This window comes from Colobus angolensis, unplaced genomic scaffold (assembly GCF_000951035.1).
Source record: "Colobus angolensis palliatus isolate OR3802 unplaced genomic scaffold, Cang.pa_1.0 Scaffold264, whole genome shotgun sequence".
NCBI lineage: Eukaryota > Metazoa > Chordata > Mammalia > Primates > Cercopithecidae > Colobus > Colobus angolensis.
In genome coordinates, this window is record NW_012115866.1 from 1 (window position 1) to 1,445 (window position 1,445).

At 38.1% G+C, this 1,445-nt stretch overlaps 1 protein-coding gene across 1 annotated transcript in view; it reads right to left on the bottom strand.

Moving 5' to 3' along the window:
• Window positions 1-494: 494 nt before the first annotated feature.
• Window positions 495-1,445, bottom strand: part of LOC105515596 (Bloom syndrome protein-like) — a gene marked incomplete at its 3' end in the record, with an annotated part of 7,131 nt that continues 6,180 nt past the window's right edge. The window contains exons 2-3 of the mRNA XM_011947415.1: window positions 1,127-1,326; window positions 495-687 (exon numbers count right to left, since the gene is read on the bottom strand). Coding sequence (XP_011802805.1) covers window positions 495-687; window positions 1,127-1,326 — 393 coding nt within the window. The remainder of the gene's footprint in view (window positions 688-1,126; window positions 1,327-1,445) is intronic.

Genomic DNA, 1,445 nt, shown 5'->3' on the forward strand with positions numbered 1-1,445 from the left:
GTCTCAAAAACAAACAGAAAAAGAATAAGTTTCAATTGTTTCTCTGAGATTTTAATCCAGAGATTAAATAAAAACAACTGAGGCCAGGCTCAGTGGCTCATGCCTATCTATAATCCCAGCACTCTGGCAGGCTGAGGTGGGAGGATCGCTTGAAGCCAAGAGTTTGAGACCAGACTGGGCAACATGGTGAAACTCTGTCTCTACGAAAAAATACAAAAATTAACTGTGCGTGCTGGTATGTACCTGTAGTCCCATCTACTTGGGAAGTTGAGGTGGGAGGATCACTTGAGCCCAGGAGGCTGAGGCTGCAGTGAGCCATGATCACACCACAGCACTCCAGCCCGGGTGACACAGCTAGACCCTGTCTCAAAACAAACAACCCCAAAAAGAAACAAACCACTGAGATGTATTTATCACTTAAGGAGTTCCCTAGCAAGATTAACTTTCGGCCTATTAATCTGTGCCACGTTAACAAAGGATACATGCGTACTCACCTGCAAGCTTCTTGAGAGTGACGGTATTAAAAATATTGAAGTAATGGACACCAAAAACTTTCCCCAGAGATTTGCAGACTTCTGTAAGTTCTCCAAGACATTTTTTAACCATCTCTTCCCTCTGAGATACTTTTGCTACTAACGCTTTTTGTTTTTTCACACTGCTGGAATTTTCTGTTTCCATAAAGTCTACCTTTTATGAGAGAGAAACAAATGATAGGAGTGGGTATATGTACACTTGTACCCATACAGGGGCTTTATTTAATGCATAATTGCATTTTTTGGGGGTAATTCTATTCTGTCACGCAGATAGTGAGCCCCCTGGGAACAGGGGCTGTGTATTCTCCATCTTCGTATCTCTACTGTCAAGCATAGAATAGTCTCTTGATAAATGTTTCTTTAATGAATACATAAAAATTTAGTGACCTGATAACCCATTAAATTACTTTTGACATTACTTGGGTTGAATTTTAAGATCTCTTTCCAATTTAAGAAGAACAGAATATGTTCCTATAGAACAGTACATATAAATTCAGTATCTATAAGCTTGGACAAAGACACTATACTTCACAGTAATATATTTTGGTTCAACTCATTGTGAGATAATAAAATAAACATGAAAAATACCATACCTTTAAATTGCCATTTAGTACAGTTTGGGCTTTATTTCCAAGCATCACATAAGCAATTGCCTGGTCATTGGCATTGATATATAAATCTTCATCCAAAATCTTGTCAAGTATCAGCTTTTTAAAAAGTCTTTCGGCATTGTGTCGTGAATAAGCAGATCCTTTTCCAAATATACCTGACTGGATTTTTGCACTCTTACTCCCTGAAAAGAAGGTACAGGAAGTAAGATGAGTAAATGTAGGTATATCATCACCCTCAAATAGAAGAGGCTAAAAAGTCATTTATGGACAGGTTTGGATAGATGTAATAGATCACAAACCC